The sequence below is a fragment of the Garra rufa genome, chromosome 17, assembly GCF_049309525.1.
Source record: "Garra rufa chromosome 17, GarRuf1.0, whole genome shotgun sequence".
Classification (NCBI taxonomy): Eukaryota; Metazoa; Chordata; class Actinopteri; order Cypriniformes; family Cyprinidae; genus Garra; species Garra rufa.
The window spans coordinates 25618171-25634412 of NC_133377.1; the positions used below are offsets into that span (position 1 = coordinate 25618171).

Here is a 16242-nt window from a genome sequence, read left to right on the forward strand (position 1 = left end):
TACACCATTTATTTTTCAGTATATCATTTGTTATTCTGAGTAACTAAATATTATATTGTAGTATATTATATTATAATATAACTAAGTTTTTAACATTTTCTTTTTGACCAAGGCACAGCTTGATGGATTTGATAGAGTAAAATTGATTAAACTTGTAGACTATTACTAAATTTCTGTTAAACTCTTCTCTTTTCCTTGTAAATGTTATGTAGGCTAATAGCTAAATGATTACATAATCCTGTTTAATGTTTCGCTTTTAACAACATAAATCATCATTAGAATTTCCTATTCTGATATATTTTCCCATCACCAATTTGTTCTCTTATATTCAGAACTTTTAAGCAAACTTCGACTCAAATTTTGTAAATATTATCGGAAGTTCGTCCCTCAGCGCAAAGCATGCTGGACGGTGTAGTTCTGTGTACTTAAAACGCAGCATAAATGCTCTGCGCCGGAAGTATATCGTCCTCTTCAAGTGATCAAACATGGCGGTGAGTACAGCAGAAATTGTGATCATGAAGGAGTATCATTAAAATCAACAAACATCTGCTTGTTTTCATGCAATAATCACATGAAGCACACCGTTATCAGTCCCTATTTCTGTGAAATACAGAATGATGATAGTATTTGTGGCCAGAATGAGCTGATGCGGCGGATATTGGCGTTAGCTTTAGAGTGTGCTGTAGGCACGTCATTGACTCGTTTAAAGTTACCTATGTGCTTTGAATACTACCTCTACTCTGTTTTTGTGGAAACGACAGTGTCTGGATGAATAACCGGCAGGTCCGTTGTATGTAATGTTAAATATTGATAGTTTGTTAGCTTATATTGCCGTGCTAGTAGCTTTCCAAATGGTGGATATGTCCGGGCATGTTCATTTCGGACCCATGTCCATAATGTAGCGGCTAGTAGTTCTTTAGAGTTTGATTCTTGCTTAGCACCTCATTTTTAAGAGCTATGGTTTTATTTTTGATAACTGAGAGAGCTTGGTGAGGTTAGTGAAAAATTCGCTTTCATGACAGCTAACTCTTGTGCTGTATGTGATTGAACAGGACCAGAGTGAGAAGAAGGAGAACCCCATGAGGGAGCTGCGCATCCGCAAGCTGTGCCTGAACATCTGTGTTGGGGAGAGCGGTGACAGACTGACCCGTGCCGCCAAGGTGCTGGAGCAGCTCACAGGCCAGACTCCTGTCTTCTCCAAAGGTAGGTGGATCTTTCCATCACTTTCTAGTGGTTATAACGATTGCTGCCTGTCCTATCTTATGAATGTGGATTTATGTTTATTGGTGTTAAGTGAGAATAAGTAAATATGTCTCCCACCAGCCCGCTACACTGTGCGATCCTTCGGTATCCGTAGAAATGAAAAGATTGCAGTCCACTGCACTGTCCGTGGAGCCAAGGCTGAGGAAATCCTGGAGAAGGGACTGAAGGTGAGAGGAATGTGGTTTAGTTTTTTTTGTGCTAAAATTAGCAAGGGCTTCCATAGTGGGTTCTTTAAAGAAGTAGTTTGCTTCCAGAACAAAAGTTTACTGGCAATGTAGTCACCCTCTTGTCATCCAAGTTGTTCATATCTTTCTTTCTTCAGTCATAAAGAAGTTATTTTTTTGGAGGAAAATATGAGGATTTTTCTCCATATAATGGACTTCTATGGTGCCCCGAGTTTGAACTTCCAAAAAACCATACCAGCTGAGGAAGAAGGGTCTTATCTAGCGAAACAAATTGATTATTTTTTTTTTAATTACATTTTTATATACTTTTTAACCTCAAAAGCTTGTCTTGTCTTGCTCTGCCTGAACTGTTTTTTTTTTTTTTTTCTCCTGGTTTAAGACAGTTATGTTGAAAACTCCCATCTGAAGTACCCTAAATGTCTTTAGCTGGAAAAGTGTTTAGGCAGAGCAAAACAAGCGTTTGAGTTTAAGAAGTATATTATTGTAATAAAAAATTTAAATAAATAACCAATTGTTTTGGATAAGACTCTTCTTCCTCAGCATTTGGGATCATTTAAAGTTGCATTTAAACTTGGGGCACCATAGAAGTCCACTATATGAAGAAAAATCCTGAAATGTTTTCCTTTAAAAACAATTTCCTTACGACTGAAGAACGACAGACGTGAACATCTTGGATGACAACGAGGTGGGTACATTATCTGTAATTATTATTTTTTTAATTCTGGAAGTGAACTTCTCTTTTAAATATCATGTTTTGTACATGGATGTTGTATTGTTTGTAAGCAGTTGTGTATTTATTATTTTGTGCAGGTGCGTGAGTACGAGTTGAGAAAGAACAACTTCTCAGACACAGGAAACTTCGGCTTTGGTATCCAAGAACACATCGATTTGGGCATCAAGTACGACCCAAGCATTGGAATCTACGGCTTGGACTTTTATGTGGTGAGCTGCATTTTATTAATCTAAAAGGGTCACATTTATGCATCTATTGACATTACAACTGCGGTACCTTGTTGTTACTTACTTCCTGTTGGTTTAGGAGTTTTTGTTTAGTTGGTATTTTATTCCTCCACTACACTTGCTTATATGAATATCTATTTTAAAGGAAGGGCTAGTAAATGTGAGCCTGGACCACAAAACCAGTCATAAGGGTCCATTTTTTTTAATTGAGATTTATGCTTATAGTTATGCAAGTTTTGATATATTTGTGGTAGGACATTTACACATGATCTTTACTTTATTTTTGGCAGAAAAGAAAAATTTATCATTTTGACTCAAACAATATGTTGTTGGCTGTTGCTACAAATATACCTGTGCTACTTAAGACTGGTTTTGTGGTCCAGGGTCACAAATTAATATTTTTAGGAAGGTTTTTCCCTTCCTGATAAAAACTGTGATATACTTTTTTTTTTTTTTTTTTTTTTTTTTTTTTAGAATGATTTTTAGAAAAGCTAAAATGGAGCAGAGTACTAACAAAAATGTAGTAGTGTATTGATGATTAATAATTAGGGATGTAACGGTATTGTAAATACCGTCATACCGCAATAACACATTTTTTCGATACTACCGTGGTCGCATGACTCGATAAAACGATAGGTCTTCTGAGAAAAGTTTGCTCAGGCGAATGGAGCGAACGGGAGGTAGCGGGAACTACATTTCCCATCAGCCCAGGCGTGGCTTTTTGGCCATGTTTAAAATAAGGAAAGGTGCAGTTTTAAATAAACTAGGCAACATAATAGATGCACTTGTCCAGGTAGAAAAGTTCTTTAAAGGATTGTTTTTAATAAAGATTTAATGCGAAAGAAAGGCATGAGAGCCTACTGCACTGCAAAAAATGCTTTTCTTACTTAGAATTTTGTCTTGTTTCCAGCCAAAATATCTAAAAATTCTTAAATCAAGAATGATTTTCTAGACAAGTAAAAATTATTGTCTTGTTTTTAGTAAAAACAAGTCAAAATGAAGTGAGTTTTTGTTTAAAACAAGCTAAATAATCTGCCAATGGGGTAAGAAAATAAATCTTATTTCAAGCAGACAACTAGATTCAGACAACTCATTCAGCTAAACTGATTTGACTTTTTTACATGCTTTAATAATTTTTTGTTACTAAAATTGAAAAATTTAAGTTTCTGTTTGAAAGTTTACAGATAGATGGCTAATTTGTATGCCATTGATATGTTCAGTGTTCATGTAAACTGTTTAATAAACACTTCTGGGACTTTTTTCGAGTCTCTTCATTAGTTTTGTTTTTCCTGTAAATGATTCAATGAATACCGTACCGTGCCATTCATACCGAGGTATTACCGTACCGTGAAGTTTTGATACCGTTACATCCCTATTAATAATATATGTATGTGTATGTGTATGTATATATGTATTTTACAATGGCTTCCAAAGTCTGGAACCATCTATATTATAACAGATATTTTACCAATGTGTATTTGTTGTGGTGCGGTGAAGGTGAAAGCAATCATATCTTTTAACCTTAACCTGTAATTTCATTGTTATTTGTGGAATTATGAATAAGCATTTCTAATTGTGTGTTTACCATAGGTTCTTGGCAGACCCGGTTTCAGCATTGCTGACAAGAAGAGGAAGCAGGGCCGCATCGGCGCCAAGCACCGTATCCGCAAAGAGGAGGCAATGCGCTGGTTCCAACAGAAGGTGTGTTTTAAATAGCGGATACCTTTGTTGGTTCAGTTCCCAAACATTGTTCAAGCAGATGTACGAAATCATAGCTGGCTTTGTTTGCCACACCACACAGTGTACCAATCTTTCCTTTACATTTTAAAACCGATTTTATGTTAGACGGACCTTTTTAGGATGGTTTGCTTTTTTTGCATTAGTAGCTTTAATATTGAGACATGCTGTTTTTTTTGTTTTTAAAAAAAGAGAACATACTGCTGTCAAACTATGCAGACTGTAATATTGATGAACCTTGTTTTAAAGGGTTTTTTTTTCTTTTTTTTTTTTTTTTCTTCTTCTTCTCTTCCCTCTTCCTCTAGGCCAGGGGTTTTCAAACCTGTCCTGGAGCCTCCCCTGCCCTGCACATTTTGCTTGTCTCTCTCATCTAATACACCTGATTCAAATCATCAGCTCATTAGTAGAGACTGCAAGACCTGAATTGGGTGTGCCTAATAAGGGAGACATACAAAATGTGCAGGGCAGGGGAGGCTCCAGGACAGGTTTGAAAACCCCTGCTCTAGGCAGTTAAACCATAGACTGTGTTTGAGTGGATATTGAATTTGTTTTGTTTTTATTCATGAATTTACTTAAACTTGCTTTTTTTTTGTCTTTCAGTATGATGGCATCATCCTCCCTGGCAAGTAAAGAACCATCTTTCCCCCCAGTTTGTAACAAACAAATAAAAGAAAAGCCCAAATGTGTGGATGTCCATGTGTCTTTATTTGTGAAGTACAATACTGTGATTGTTCACTTCCAGTGTTAGGCAGTTACTAGTAAAGCATTACAGTAATATTACTTTTTCCTGGTAACTATAGTGTAAGTAATAATACTAGAGTTGCCATCCAAAAATTGGCTAGTTACTTTTTGGTCACAACTGCTAATGTTTTAAAATTCAAAAATTAAATTGTCCCCTGTAAATTTTCATAACTAGTTGTGCATGTATGCGTGTGATGTCACCAACACTGCAAGCTAGCTTCGTCGGAAGATGGAGAAGCCCACAACATATAGCAGCTGGAAATACAGCCATTATTTTAATTTGGTAGGGAGAAAGGATGACAAAAATATTAATGTTGCTGCTTTATTAAATAAGTTGTTTAATATATTGTTGCTTGTCATCAGTTTGAGCCAATTGTACACTTCATTAATCTGTAGCTTTAACGAATTCACAGGCTGCAAAAAGTATCGAATTCTCAATTCCTTTGGTAATAATCTGAATGAGCTTTCCATTTATGAATGGTTTGTTAGGATAGGACAATATTTGACCAAGATACAACTATTTGAAAATCTGTAATCTTTAAAATCATCTTCAAAGTTTTCCAAACGAAGTTCTTAGCAATGCATTTTACTAATCAGAAGTTTAGTTTTAATATATTTATTTGGGAAATGTACAAAATATCTTTATGGAACAGGATCTTCAATTAATATCCTAATTATATTTGGCATAAAAGAAAAAACTATCATTTTAACCCATACAATGTAGCTTTGGCTATTGCTAGAAATATGCTTGTGCTACTTAAGACTGTTCCAGGGTCACAATTAGTGTTGACTGGAAGTAATAATGTAACATTTTAAAAGTGTAACTAGTAATGAGTAATACTTTAAACTTTTTGAGTAAGGATCCCAACACTGCTTACTTCACATAGTTTGTATTAGTGTGGCATGTTAAGTATGTGAGTTGTTTGTTGAACAACTTAAGTCTTTTTAAAGATGTATTTCAGTAGTACAAATTATAAGAAGAGCTTATCACTTTTTCATATGCTTTGGTGTGACATTTTTAAAATCTGTGTTAAATACTTTTGAAGTACTATTCATTATCAAAACACTAGTTTCAGGCAGTTGAGGCCAGGTTGGTCATTGTAATGTTGCAGTAAACATTGTAAATGGAAGAAGAGACATACCATTTGTTTTTCTTTTTAAAATTTTTTATTTGGTGAAATCCCAGAGATAGTATCAGATACACTCCAGGCTCTGTAGTCTGCTACATTTTTACTGTTTCTTACAGAAGGTTTTGTTTTATCATATACCATTATACAGTTGCAATCAAAATTATTCAACCCTCCAGAGACTGCAGTAGTTTACAAATACAAGCTTTTCTGAAGATCCAGGACTTTAAAAAAATTGCATCTATAACCAAGTACTGGCATATTAAAAGTGATAATGTCAACATATAATGCAATATTTTTGAGTTCTAGGATTTTTTAATAACACAGCTATGTCATAATTATTCAACCCCTGTTTAACATTGCTGTTTTTTTAGTCACTTATTTGTATGGTGGGGAACAAAATTGTCTTAAAACATAATTAAGCCTTTAGAAAACAAAATTAGCTTGAGCTGTTACACATACAGTTAGCCCATGCATGTGCTGAAGTTTTAGTAGCTAATATGACAAAGTCAAAACAGCTCTCACAAAAGCTATAGAGAAGCTACAGAGAATAAATAATTGTATTACTTTAGAAAGTCTAAGGCTATATGAAGATTTCCAAGGCATTAAAGTATCCCAGAGACACAGCTGGCAGCCTTATTCCTTAGTTTAAAATGTGTTGTACCAGAAAACCTTTGAAGGTGTTGAACAAAAAAGCACAATATCATAAAATGTTTAATCAGAACAACTGAGGAAAAACCTGCAATGTACAACCAAAGACTTGTAAGATGACCCAACGAAAGGAGGAAAAACATTTCAATCCAGTGTATAAGAAGAACACTAGACAATTATGGCATCCATGTTGAGACATCTGGCTGAATACTTCTCTTGACCAAGAAGAACAAAAAGGCCGACATGAACATGTTAAAATTAATTTAGATAGACGTGGAGTTCTGCAAGACTGTTTTATAGAGTGATCTGACCAAACTGGAACTTTTTGGACCTATGGATCAGTGGTATGTCTGGTGCAAAAAAAAGCAGAGCTTATGAGCAGAAGAATACCATCTTCATCGTCAAACTTTGGGGTGGACCAGTCCTGTTCGAGGGGTGTTTTATTGTACCAGTAAGTGGAAACCAACATGGATTCTTTGAAGTATCAGGCCATTTTGGCAAGAATTGTGATGCCTTTGGTGCAAAGACTAAAGCTGATGATCAGTGGACTTTCCTGAAGGGCCATCATCCCAAAGTATACATCCAAAAATGTATGCTTGGTTCAAGGATCAGACATTGAATGTACTCGAGTGGCCTGTTCAGTCTCCAGATTTAATTCTCGTTGAAAATATTTGGTTGAATTTAAAGAAAGAAGTGGCAAAGTGAAAACTAAAGATTGTGAGTGATCTGAAAGCTTTTTCAGGCGAGGAATGGGCCAAGATTTCAGTAGAGAGGTGACAGAAGCTTCAATGCACTTACAGACAGCGTTTATTGGCGTTTTAAAGAATAAAAGATTCTGCACCAAATTTGACTTTTAGGGGTTGAATAATTTTGAACATGAACATTTAGAGCCAATTTGATTTTTTTTATTATTCATCAGCTTCCGTTTTCAGAATGACTCGAATGCGTTTTTATACATTTCTCTAATTGTGTACTGATGCCTTTGTTGAGTTGCTTTTACAAAATTGTGTTCTCTGCAGCAAAATGTCTTGCAGGTCAAGGGGGTTGAATAATTTCGATTGCAACTGTAGGTAGGTGTTTTGACCTCTACACGGGCAAGTGAATACCCTTTAATATAACTTAAATACATAGCATGATTTTTTTTTCAATTCATAATCTATAAATCATGTTGGCTTAGAACAACTTTTGCAGTTATTGAGTTTGATTATTAAAATGAAAAAAAAAAAATAAACTAAAAAAAAAAAATAAACTGATACTAAATTCAGTACTACAAATTCAGTACTACTAAATCAATATCAATGGTGATAATCCCATTATGGTAATTTCAATAAAACTGTATGGTTCAATTTCTAAAACTCATTCACAGAAACATAAGCAGATACCTCACTATATTCCTCGCACTGCAGAGGCTCTTGTGAAATGTACCTTTCACATTCTTTAAAAGCCCTATAGGTAGTACCTATCTTTAAACCCCCTGTATACCTAATGCATCTTTGAAGCTTAAGAACAAGACTTAAAAACAAAGACTTCTGTGCTTTTCCCTTCATGTTGTTGTTCGTTACATTCTACTCTCCAAATTTCCATTTCACCTTTACGTCTTTCTCTCTTGCTCTCTCTTTTCACAATCTCTTCTTTCACCCTGTCTCCTTCTTGCTCTTTGTCTTTCCCCAGCTTTTCTTTCTCATGCAGTGTTATGCTGTGTCACACTGCTTTGATCTTCATGGGAAGGTGTGTTCCGGTGTCTACGTGATGTGTGGCGTGGGGGCAAGGGAAGGGCACAGCAGGACACTCCCACTATGGGTTCTGGCAGGTCTTCCACTGTTAACCAGCTGTCAGTACTTGGGTCATAGCGTTGGACTGCTGACTTGTAACGTTTCTCCGCTTCGTTCCATCCACCTAGCAGGTACAGGTGATTTCCCATTGGAGACATACCAGCTGTGCTTACTCCCAGGGGCAGGGTAGCAGCTCTGGTCCACTCATTGCTCTCAGGGTTAAAGACCTCCATGGTCATCACATCAATGCGGACTCCGCCGGAACCAAGCTGGCTACCTCCTACCACGTACACCTTGCCACCTACTGTTGCAGAGCAGTGCCAGCCTCGAGGTGTTTCCAACTCTCCCTGCTCGCTCCAAGTGTCGCTGTCAATGCTATAACGAATGACAGAGCGAGAGTAAGCACAGTTAACATACCCACCAGTCACCAGGATGTCTCCCGACGGTAGGACGGCACTGGCATGGCAGCATCGTGGCATATCCATTGGCGTACGGAGCTGCCAAGAGTTGGTAGAGGGCTGGTAGCTCTCAATGGTGGCCAAGAGGCCATCAGTGTTGCGGCCACCAATGGCATACAGGCGCCCACCAGTGGCCACCAAACTGAAATGGGTACGACGTTGGCGCATGCTGGTAAGATGCAGCCAGGTGTTGAAGCGAGGATCGTATCTGAGGATCAGAAGGTAATGCATGTCAAATCTGTGTATTCGATTTTAGACTAAGGGTGTCCAGTTCTGTTCCTTTAGAACTACCTTCCTGAGAAGTGGCAACCTGCCTGGAGGTGCCCCTGATTAGCTTGTTCAGTCGTGTTTAATTAGGTTTGGGACTAACCTCTACAATAGTGATAGGCAACTTTGGTCCTGGAGGGCCACTGTCCTGCAGAGTTTAGCTTCAACACCCATCCCTGCTGTAGAGGTTAGTCCCAAACCTTTAATTAGGGCTGGAGCTAAACTCTGCAGGACACTGGCCCTCTAGGAACAAAGTTTCCCATCTCTTCTGTAGAAGTTAGTCCTAAACCTTTGATTAGGGCTGGAGCTAAACTCTGCAGGACAGTGGACCTCCAGGACCGAAGTTGCCCATCCCTGCTCTACAGGAAGGTGGGACCCCAGAAGCAAGATTGGAGTTTTAAACTGATTGATAGGGTCTACTGATGACTGATTAGTTTGTGATAACTTACCTGCTAAGGGTGCCAACAGCATGTTTAGCTTGATTTCGGGCATCATTCTGATCTTCTCCTCCTGCCACATACAGGAATCCATCCATCACAGCCACACACTGGTTGAAACTCTTGGCTGGCAGCTGAGTAAGATGGCGCCATGTAGCTGTTCCATCTCGTGGATCTCTCCAAAGCACCTTTGCACAGTAAAACAGGCAAGTAAGTAATCAAAAGAGAATCAAAAATGAATTTTCTTATGCGGACAGAGTTGGGATATTAGTCATGCTCCTGGAAGAGCACATTCCTGCAGAGTTTGACACCAAACTTAAGTAAACCAGAAACACCTAGCAAAGGTATTCTGGATTGCTAAAAGCTTCTAGGTTGGTGTTTTGGAGCAGGATAAAGGTAAACTCTGCAGAAAGGTACTCCTTAAGGAGTAGGACTGGACACCCATGATATCAAGACTATTGCATGTCATGGACTTTGTCCAAATGTTTGTACCTCTCGACTTAGGGCACGCTCAGTCAGTGAAGGACGACCACCAATGGTTATAAGAGCATTCTGGCTTCCGCGGACCTTTGTGCGTCGTGACTGTAGTGTGTTCTGCTGGTAGGGGAGCAAGTGGTAGTTCATGGCATCCACCAGAAGACGGTGACACTGAGTATCTAGCATCATACGTGCCACTGGCTGGATCTCACTAACCAGCTCGCTGGCAGCGATGGTCTCAAAGCGCACGTGAGACAGCAGTTCAGCCGCATGTTCTTGCCTCTTTGGGTCAAAGTCTAGCCACTTCATTGCAATCTAGGTTCCAAGAAAAGTTAAAGTGAGTGATCCATGTTTAGTATCTAATTCAGTTTATTTTATAAATAGTGTTCATCCTGTACATATTTATATCCCTCTCACAACTCTCGCTATATCTCTTTTTACAGTATGTGCTGGGTTCGCTGACATATTTAGCTTTTAGGTCACTGTATAAATAGGACTTCCCAAGCTTTTGTGAAACCCCTATTCCTCTTGCCTTTCCATCCGTCTTTCCCTACACTGACCTGAAAGGTGGTGACCTCTGAAGGAAGAGATAGGCTGTCATCTTGCAGGAAAGATGTGATCTGCTCCAGGGTGAGTTGGTTGAATTGGGTTGTCTCAGAAAACTGGCCAAAATTCTCTAGGATGTAGCGCCGGGCGGCCTCGCGGACAGGCGTCAGGCCATATGCAGCACCGATATTCCACACGTACACACAATTGTGCACATTAATTTCGGTCATCAGGAAGTCCATGCACATCTGGAGAAGATGAGGGATTTGCAGGGTGCTGGCTGCAGACACAGTGCAGCCAATGGTGTACAGGGACATGTGCACACGGCCCAGGTAAGCAAACGTAATCACATTGGCAAGTCCTGAGGATAAATATAACACATACAGTATATGTTATAGTGTCTTAAAGGGATAGTTCACCCAAAAATCAAAATTCTGTCATTTATTACTTAACCTCATGTTGTTCCAAAAGATATTTTTGATGATATTCGAGAGCTTTCTGACTCTCAGTAGACAGCTAGGGTCCGTCCACGTTCAAGGTCCAGAAAGGTACCAAGAACATCAACAAAATAGTCCATGTGACATCAGTAAAAAAACAAAAATAATGACTTTATTCAACAGTTCTACTCCTCTGTGTCACTCTAGCGCCATCTTAGAGAGTATCATGAGTATCATGCATGTGCGTGCTCTCCTCTGAATATAAACAACGCATGCGCGTGGTGCTGTTGACGTAGAACACGCTTATGCCGGGCTTTGTTTATATGGAAATGAAAGCGTGTGCATGCTTTAATTTAGGTATTCTCGTAGCTTCATAAAATTATGTTTGAACCACTGATGTCACATGTACCACTATTTCGTCGATGTTGTTGTTACCTCTCTAGACCTTGAATCCCTTGCTCTCTATAGAGGGTCAGAAAGCTCTTAGATTTCTTGAAAAATATCTTAATTTGTGTTCTGAAGATAAATGAAGATCTCACGGGTTTGGAACAACATGAGGGTGAGTGAGTAATTTTCATTTTTGGGTGAACTAACCCTTCAATATGTATGGCTCAGCCATGATATCAGGCATGATTCTAGTTGCTTGGGTCACTCAAAACATTGGGGAACAAATGCAGCTAGGCCAGGGGTTACAATTAGTAGTTCCGAACACTTTCAACCCATCTGCCTAGTTGGTTCTGATCTTGAAATAGAACCAGAATGGTTCAGGTGAGTTTAATGAGAGTTAGAGCCAAACTTTGGAGGACAGTCGGCCTCCAGCCAAGGTGAAGAGTTCTGAGCTAGGTAATATCTTTTAAGGCTTACCGAGAGGTGAGAGCGTAGGTAGTTCCAGTCGTTTGAGTCCAGGATCCTTGGCCAGGACTTCACGAAGATACTGACTGACTGAGGAAATGACAAGCTTGTGAACATCAAATGCCTTGGTCTTGCAGGCCAGTTCCATGTCAGTGAGGAACCGTTCCTGTCTCATGCGGCTCAGCTCCTCCAGCAGAGCGGATCCATGCAGGGGGCGGGTGAGCTCACTGCCCAGGCCAAAACCTCTTTCTCCAGGCCGAATAATAGGGGGTGGCAAGGGCACCCCATTGAGCCGGTTCAGCTGCTCAATATTAAGAGGAAGCTCTAGCTTCTTAATACTGGGCTCTGGGACAACCACTCCACTCTCAACTGTTGTTGGTTCAGGAATGGACTTCTTAGGGCGAGGTGACTTCTTCTTAGGAGCCATTGTGATGTGTAGGCTGGTTAGATGATAGCTTTTTATCAGTCAGGTAAAACTAACAGATTCTGTGCAGACAGTCACAATGACCCAATAACCCTAGATTCACTTAAGTTTTATTTATTTATTTATTGTGTGTATTTTGTGTGTATTTCTGACAGACTGATTTTGAAGCTGTGACACTTTCACTGTATCACAAAGGCACTGACTAACCAAGATACTATATGGACAGACAGACGGACTACACTTGAAATTCCTTGACTAACAGTGGAGGAAGGTGATTGATCTGCGTCAGCGCACACCACCTGAAAAAGAAACACAATAAACATAGTAAGTATGAGTTCAATAAATATCAAATGCTTTATAATATTATGGTCAACATGGATGAGTTTACACTTGATCTCATCTTACTCTTTTACAGTGGGAGGATATAAGGCTGATTGACAGGTGCATGTGGTCTCAAAGGGGAGTTTCCAAAAAGGATAGCCACACTTAGAATTTATTATAAGCAAGTTGAATAATTTACAAGTAGCATGCATATTTTTGTATTCCAAATGTAAAGAAAACTGTTGATATAAGTGCAGTTTTACACATTTTATAGTTTGATGGTGTATAGCAGGGCATATTGCAGTGCACTAAATGCAGTTTAATCATGGACGTAATTTACATTTGCATTGACGTCTGACTCTTATTACAGGATTCGGCATGTAGTAGAGAAAGTGTGTTTATTCTTATATCAGTAATCCCCTCCCATTTGGCAGTTATTATAGTTAATAAATATACATGCACACCACCAGACGCAAATATTTTGCCACATAGTTTATTACAGATCGCAGCATATGCGTAAGCAGAATTATTATTTTGCTCAGGCTGTTTGTAATCAACTTATGCAAAATTTTAGAAAGGAGATTGTTCTGTTATACTTGCATATCCACAACAAAGCAGACTCCTCATAGACAAACAAACAGGAATGATTGGACTGTGATAGACAGGTGTGCTTACATCTGTTCTAAAAATACTCCAAAGCCACATAGGAAGAATGGCAGGGCCAGTGCTGCTTAAATTGCCCTCTCACAGTCATCATTCCCTTCCCACCCCCTCTCTCACCCTCATCTCACCTTAAAACCTTCAATCTGTGCCACAACACAAAGGTTTATCAGGGTTCTCAAAATCAGATGCAGTTGTTTTCATTGAGGCAAAAATGCATGGATATGACTCAGTCATGGTGCAAAGTGAATCCACCCATTTACCATGACAACCTTTTTCATCAGGGACATAGATACACAAAGGGCTGCTGCTTAATGTTATCAACCGGTGTTCAAAATATGAAGGGTCTAATTTAAAAACAAAAAAAATAACAGCATTAAAAAGCAATTATTATGTGATTTAAATATACATGTTGGACAATAAAAAGCGTAAAAGCCTGAATGTTAGGAATGTTTATGACCACAACACACAAGAATGATTTTAGCTTATATAAACAATGCTGTTTCTATCTAATCATGTATAGTTTAACTACATTCTGTGATGGAAATGACAGTGGAAAGTGTATTGTTTTTTAATAAAATGGACTACATTTAGTCTTTAGTCTTGCTAAGACTAAAATGTTACAAAAATACAACCTTTTGAACAGAGCTTATTGTGTTTTTTTCACAGTCAGAATACTTTTATTCATAGTTGGTCCCTAATACTGCAAGATTTACGTTTGTACATACGTAAAGGAACACAGAATGTAATTATTTTATTTTAATATTGCTTTTTTGATGATACATTAGATATGTAAACTATATGCTGCCTGTCATGCTTCATGACAGTTTTCTGACGTTTAAAAGATTTCAGGAGTGTTGCGACATACTGTCGGTCATAAAGCTCTAACACGACTGTCACCTCTTATATTACACCACGGCAGCTGCTGGCCCTGCATGGGCTATGACATGCACACACAAAACCACAGCACATTTACAGCTATTTACGGCACCGAAAATGCTTGAGGGGAAAGAATCTATGACTGAAATAATTTGGATAAAATTTTCAGTGATGGTCATACAACCAACTGACCCATTTAGCTCAATAAAAGTCATCTGGAGATCCTTTCAGGTTAATTGAAAAGTGATAGGTTCATGTTTTTATCTGATGCTGTAAAGAAGATTTCATAACACTCAATGTGTAAAGGTGAGAGGTAAGCAGGGGACGATGGAAATTTCTAGACCTTGAAAAGAGAAAGATAATAAGAGATGATGAGAGGGGTAAGAAGCAGCTGTTTCACATGTCCGTGCTAAAAGCTGAAGGCCAGGCTGTCCGTCTTCAGTTTAAAATGCTGTAGTGTCGTGGAAAGTTCGACAAAGTATTTGCGTGCCAACCTCCAACAAGCTTCAAGCTCTGCTTGTTATTTATAGAGAGTGAGAAGCAACCCTCGTGTCATTCTCTGTTTTTGACTCTGGCAGGGGTCCGTTTATATTTAGACCACCCCACTACAGTGGGGTGCCTTTGATAAGAAATTCTATGAGTCTGTGTTTGGATTGTGAGATGTCAGGGATGCATATCCAAACTGGTGTTTAGTTTTCAATAAACTCACATACATTGAAACATGTTTATATAAGCATGTCACATAATTCAAGCATATAAATCGATTTTTTAAATAAATGGAGGTTGTGAATCTAATTCATGCATTAGAAGTGCAAGCAATGCTCTTTTGCCTTTAAAACATTCACATGTCAAAATTCTGTTGCTTTTAAAACATTCACATGTCAGTGTTTAATTTAATAGATGCTATGTCCATCAAAATAAGAGAAGCACAGTCAGAATGTTTTACCTCTACTTAATAGCTCTCTTCCAGCTCTTCTTCTGTGTCCTTCCTTGTTCTCTCATTCACTTTATCTTCTTGAATCCACAGTTTTCTTTATCTTCTTGGTAATCTGGCTCTTTCTCTGTCTGTCTGTCTGTCTGTCTGTCTGTCTGTCTGTCTGTCAGTCAGAGCTCTGTTGGCAGCAGGAGTTAGTGGAAAAGATGAACCAACCACAGCTCTGCAACACAATCCTACCAGTCCTCAACCCCACCTACATAACCTTCTCCATATACAGCTATACACCCCTCCCCAAAAAAACACTGTCTATATTGAGCTTGTCCTCCAAACACCAACCTGATAGGACACAGAGGGAGTGTTATGAATATACATTAAACCAAAAACTATCATAACATCTTAGTTGATAATTCAGTTTACTTTATTTTTGACAAAACATCCCATGTTTCGCTAGTGACTGCACATTCTCAGTACTGACAGTAATGTTTTGACAGTGACCACATCTCATTACACATTACAAAATTTTAACTTGCATACTAAAACACTACTGAAACATATTAAAATACAAAACATTTGCTTAACTGTACTAAGATTTTGTTTATTTTCCCCATATATGAGGATTATGTGTTCCTTTTCACAGACTACTGTTACGGTAGTCACAATTTTATGGAAAAACACCCAAAAAAACAAAACAAAAATGTGATTACTGAAACTTCACCAAATGTTTTGGCAGTGACAATTTTATGAGATAAGACCCAAAAAGACAAACATGTCACCACCGAAATTTTACCAAATGTTTCAGTAGTGACAATTTTATGGAATAACACCAAAAAAAAGGTGTCACTTCTAAAACTTCACCAAATGATTCGGTAGTGACAATTTTATAGGATAACACCCAAAAAAACAAAGATGTCACTACTGAAACATCAGCAAATGTTTTGGTAATGACAATTTTAGATACTTTTGAACCTAGCTCAAAGACGCTAATCAGCTCATGATAAGCTAGCACAGTTCTGAACAGTGGTACACATATAAAAACTAAATGTTATGGAATACCTTACAAACAAGTGTTTTTAGTTATAGAAAAAAATAGGTTTGGTAGTGACATTCCTTA

General features: G+C 38.3%; 2 protein-coding genes across 2 annotated transcripts; one reads left to right on the top strand and one right to left on the bottom strand.

Annotated features, from left to right (window-relative positions):
* Positions 1–456: 456 nt before the first annotated feature.
* rpl11 (ribosomal protein L11) lies at positions 457–4827 on the top strand. The gene is made up of 6 exons (XM_073821931.1): positions 457–491; positions 1053–1203; positions 1324–1430; positions 2259–2390; positions 3999–4109; positions 4746–4827. The coding sequence occupies exons 1-6, from the start codon at positions 486–488 to the stop codon at positions 4773–4775; spliced, it is 537 nt and encodes a 178-aa protein (XP_073678032.1). The 5' UTR covers positions 457–485; the 3' UTR covers positions 4776–4827.
* A 1203-nt stretch (positions 4828–6030) lies between these two features.
* Positions 6031–15297, bottom strand: klhl43 (kelch-like family member 43). Its single transcript, XM_073822298.1, has 6 exons — positions 15141–15297; positions 11923–12633; positions 10636–10982; positions 10091–10390; positions 9611–9786; positions 6031–9102 (listed from the first exon to the last, which is right to left on the bottom strand). The coding sequence occupies exons 2-6, from the start codon at positions 12335–12337 to the stop codon at positions 8346–8348; spliced, it is 1995 nt and encodes a 664-aa protein (XP_073678399.1). The 5' UTR covers positions 12338–12633; positions 15141–15297; the 3' UTR covers positions 6031–8345.
* Between the last annotated feature and the right edge of the window lie 945 nt (positions 15298–16242).